This window comes from Pyrus communis, chromosome 13 (assembly GCF_041283825.1).
Source record: "Pyrus communis isolate YQ-2024b chromosome 13, ASM4128382v1, whole genome shotgun sequence".
NCBI lineage: Eukaryota > Viridiplantae > Streptophyta > Magnoliopsida > Rosales > Rosaceae > Pyrus > Pyrus communis.
In genome coordinates this window covers 10027752-10032032 of record NC_142577.1, presented here as the reverse complement: position 1 = coordinate 10032032, position 4281 = coordinate 10027752, and the positions used below count along the sequence as shown (strand labels likewise).

Sequence of the window (4281 nt, the reverse complement as noted above, 5' to 3'; positions counted from 1 at the left end):
TGCGCATTGCACTGAATTCCACTCACCAACACAATAATGTGTTATATATAATCATTAATATTTAAGAAATTAAATTAAAATCGTAGCAGTTTCACCTCGCCGCATTAGACAACACCTGAGACCTAGCTACCTAGACTTGCCTTTTTCTACCGTCTCAGCCCACCACGTACCCCTTGATTCTCCTACTCGGCATCCAGTACAAAATTCCGGACACATCCATCTCCATCTTCTTCTTTTTCCATATATAACTGGTTTCTGGGTTTGTCAAAACCACCCCCAAAATGTATGTACCACTCATATATAATTAACGAACACCGAAACCTTATGATAACAAATTTAAACAAAAAAATAAAAATAAAAAGTAAAGTTATTCCCACTCTTTAACTTGTGCTGTTGCATTAGTTTAAGCGTGAGTATTTAATTAAGAAATAAAATATTAAATTTGAAGTGTAGGCTAACAAATTGATGAGAGCATAAATAACAGATGGAAGGGCAAAACTGTAAGGAGAATGGGGAATTCTTCCATTTCATCTCAATTTCATATACAGCTCCCGTGAAAAAGGAAAGTACAAAACCAAAAAAAAAAAACCCACACCTTCAGTCTCAACCAAATCAACCCCATCCAGAAAATTACTTAATTACCAAAATCACAAGTAATTAAGTTAATTACTTAATTACTGGCTCTCTGACCTGAGTGATCTGAGGCCCCATGGGTACTGTCCCTGTTCTCATCGGTGACTTGTACCTGATGCTGATCGCTGCCATCACTACTTCCTTGCTTATTGTCAGCAGTCGTCTCACTCATTTCCACTAACTTATCAGTCTTTTGGCTACAGCTACAAGAGCTGTTAGTATTGTCGCCAAAAGATGAAGACCTACTTGACATGGGTGTGGCCAAGAAAGTTGGCTTGGCGTCTCCGGCCATGATCACCAAGATTTTCTCTTCGAAAACCTTCGGGAGCTTCTGGGCGGACTCGTTGCCTTTTCCGCCTTCTCCAGCTTCCAGGTCCTGCTCTGATCCGTTTTCGTTGTTTTCGAGGTAGCCAGAGAGCTTCCAGTAGGAGCATGCTAAGATCAGAAGCGCAAACGCAATTAGACCCAACATGGCTGCCAGCCCACCGAACAAGTAGGGCACCGGGGAATGCCACGGTGAACTCTGTGTCGTCGTGATCCCCGATGTTCTGGCTGTCACGTTAAAAGGCTCTTTCCCTGCCATATTAATTGAATCAAACGTCCGTGTTTTGAACTTTTGATGAGGTTATTTTCAGCTAACAATATGTTTGCAAGAGAAGCAAATCAAGCAAAAGATAGAACAGATAATGAGATGGTTGTGGGTGTTGTGGGTTGAGAAGTGATGGTAGTGGGTGTTATATATAGGCACAGAGCTAGGGTGGTTTAATCTGTAGGAGTTGAGCTTTTTTATTTTGTTTATGTTTTTGTTTTCGAGAATAATGTCGTCATTTTGCATGAGGAAGGTGGGGCAAAGCTGGGTCCCCCTTTGTTCTTTGATGGGATATTTCATTCACCTATGAGTACAGTAAAAATGCACTCAGGGGTAGATTTGGTATTTGGACCAATTTTTCATTAGAGAATGTAAGGGCGTCTCGAAGGAGGTGGTATTTGTGGTAAAATTAGATTTGGTAAACTATGTAAGAAAAATGCATCTCTAGCAGAGTAGCAACTCAATTAGCAAATTAAAGAATTAGAAATTGGTTTTGTATATTTATAAGGTCAGTTGCTATTCTTCAAGTTAGCAAATTATGTCTGCAATATATTTTAATCTTTTTGTTTTTATTTTTTTGACAAACTATAAAGTTCGTAGGCTAAATTATTAGTTGTTAAGTGTTAAGGGAGAGTATTCAGTCAGCGTCAAACCCACACTAGAGTGCATATGAATAATTACTTTCTGCTACTGCAGTAAAGCGTCATATGGTGCACAATATTTTGTTCAGAAATATTGTTTGGTAAAGAGTTTTGAAAATAAAAATTGGACTCGACAAGATACGATAAAGTTAAGATTTTTATATTTTAAAGTGAAAGATAAAATTTGAAGGGTTGGTTGAAGAGTGAGTTGGAATGATGAATTTTTAAAATAGCATAAAAATGTCAAATTTGTTAGCAAAAAACAATTTTAAAGAAAAAATTTACTAACTCTTTTAAAAATGCTCTAATTATGGAACGCTTGGCAACAAAGAAAACGAAAAGAAAACACATGAAAAGGAAAAGTTATTTATTCTGATACCTGTGTGCTCCGTGTGTGTTAACGAATATGGAACAAATTAAAAAAATACACACACACACACAGAGTATTATCCCCTTTTAAAAAAAAAAAATAGGAATTAGTTGTCGGCCCACACATCCTTGCAAAATATTAGCCAAATCAAAAATATTTAAAACGTTTAATTGAATTTAAAAAAATTGAAGAACACTATGTTCTAAGAAATGTTGAAATTTCATCACGAAAATTAAATAGGCAATTGTTTTCCAATTGAATTGAATTTTTGTAAGAATGATCTATGAATCGAGACTTACAAAATAGGTGGTTCGTATCGTTGAATTTCGATGTGAAGTGGATACCACAACTAATCCCCATTTTTTGAAAAAAAAAAATAGAAATCCCTTCTCCTAAAGGGTTTGCACATATTTACGTTATCCAACCGAACAATTACGGCACATCATGTAGATTAATTATAACTATGTATATAGAGTAGCTTTACCAATCGCAATCGTTGTACGAGCGTAGATGACTATCAACTATTGATGCAAGTGAATGGTGCCGAAAGATGCACGTGTACGACAGACATCAGTCTCTCTTGGCATTAGTCCTCATATCTTTTGCCTGAGAAATGAAAAATATGAGCAAGAGTTATGTGCAGTACAGTTTGTAGCCATTTTGTAGCTGGGTTGATGGGAAGGAAGGGTGTGTGTTGGTGTGAGTGTCAAGCATTGAAGAATACAATCACTACCAGAAAAGATCATTTGCCCAAGGAACGTTTGTTGGACGAATCAACTTTGTCGGTCAAAGTAACTTAATCCAACGTAATAAAACAGTTTGTCAGGCAAAAATGGTCAACATTTTAAGTTTTCAGAACCCTTTGCCTGATAAATAACGTTCAATGGACAAACTTTAATACGTCGGGCAAAGTTTTCATGCCAAGGAAAAAATTGGCACGTAGAATGCTACCTTTTGCGTGACGAACTCTTCAAGTTTTCCAGATTTATAGACGAAATTCTTAATTTAACCTTAAAAAATTATGTATATCAAGACAAGTAGAGGAAGCTAGATTGGATCAATTATGTTGGTGTATTTAATCTGTAGGGTCCTCCTTATTCCCAGGTGATTATAATTGAAAGAAAAAAAAAAACAAACATATGATCGCATGCATCATCTTGTCAACCAAGTTGAATCCATTATGACAAAGCCAATGATGCAATGAAAGAAGCGTTTTCATTTCTAAAATGATATTGTCCTTACTATTCTATACCAATATAATATTCCATCTATTGATAAGAGTTCTTTTATTATATGTCCTCCATACTAAATCTTCAACCCAAAACTCCAAACATCAGAATAATTATTTTGGACGCAAACACAATCTTAATACTCTAAACAATATCACTCAATTGGGACATTAATTGCAATAAATGAGATGATTTCGATGTATAGCCAAGCCAACCAATATTTTTCTAGGATTGAGTTCTTCAGGGAGGAGGATTCTCTCCCCTCCTAATCTCTCTTCCCTTCCCTCCCCTCTCCCCTCCTACTTGAATGTGGTTATAATTGAGTCATGTCAACATTTTATATTGATTTTTTTATAAAGACAATAAGACAAAATGTAAAATGTGAGAAGATGGGAGAGAAGGAGATAGGATATACGAATAGAAGGGGAGAGAATCCTACTCCGTTATTCAGACATCATGGTAGACTAGTTGATATTAAATAAGTGCATGGTACAACCACAGCATGACATCATAGACCTTCGATTATATGCATAGAGGGTTAGAGTCTTATTAGAAAGAAAGATGACGTATCGATATATACCTCCACTAATTCATGTGTAAAGATCAAATGTACACCATGCAATTGGAAATGGAAACAATATGCGGTGCCGGCGCATGCATATGAAAATAACTCAATCGATATCCTTGCTATAGAATTATACTTTTGCTACAGTGAGGTTACTGAAACAGCTTCAAAGGTTTTGCAAATTGCAAGCTACCCAAAGCAAAGCTACGTACATTGCCTATATATATCTACTGCTAAAAAAAACAAAAGAAAAT

General features: G+C 36.0%; 1 protein-coding gene across 1 annotated transcript; it reads right to left on the bottom strand.

Moving 5' to 3' along the window:
• Positions 1-501: 501 nt before the first annotated feature.
• On the bottom strand, positions 502-1362 carry LOC137738374 (protein GLUTAMINE DUMPER 5-like). The gene has a single exon (XM_068478009.2). It carries the CDS (start codon positions 1214-1216, stop codon positions 671-673), a length of 546 nt encoding a protein of 181 aa, XP_068334110.2. The 5' UTR covers positions 1217-1362; the 3' UTR covers positions 502-670.
• Positions 1363-4281: the final 2919 nt, after the last annotated feature.

Bases quoted from the DNA above. Each gene is read 5' to 3' on its own strand.
- LOC137738374 (XM_068478009.2), bottom strand. From the start codon at position 1,216: ATGGCAGGGAAAGAGCCTTTTAACGTGACAGCCAGAACATCGGGGATC.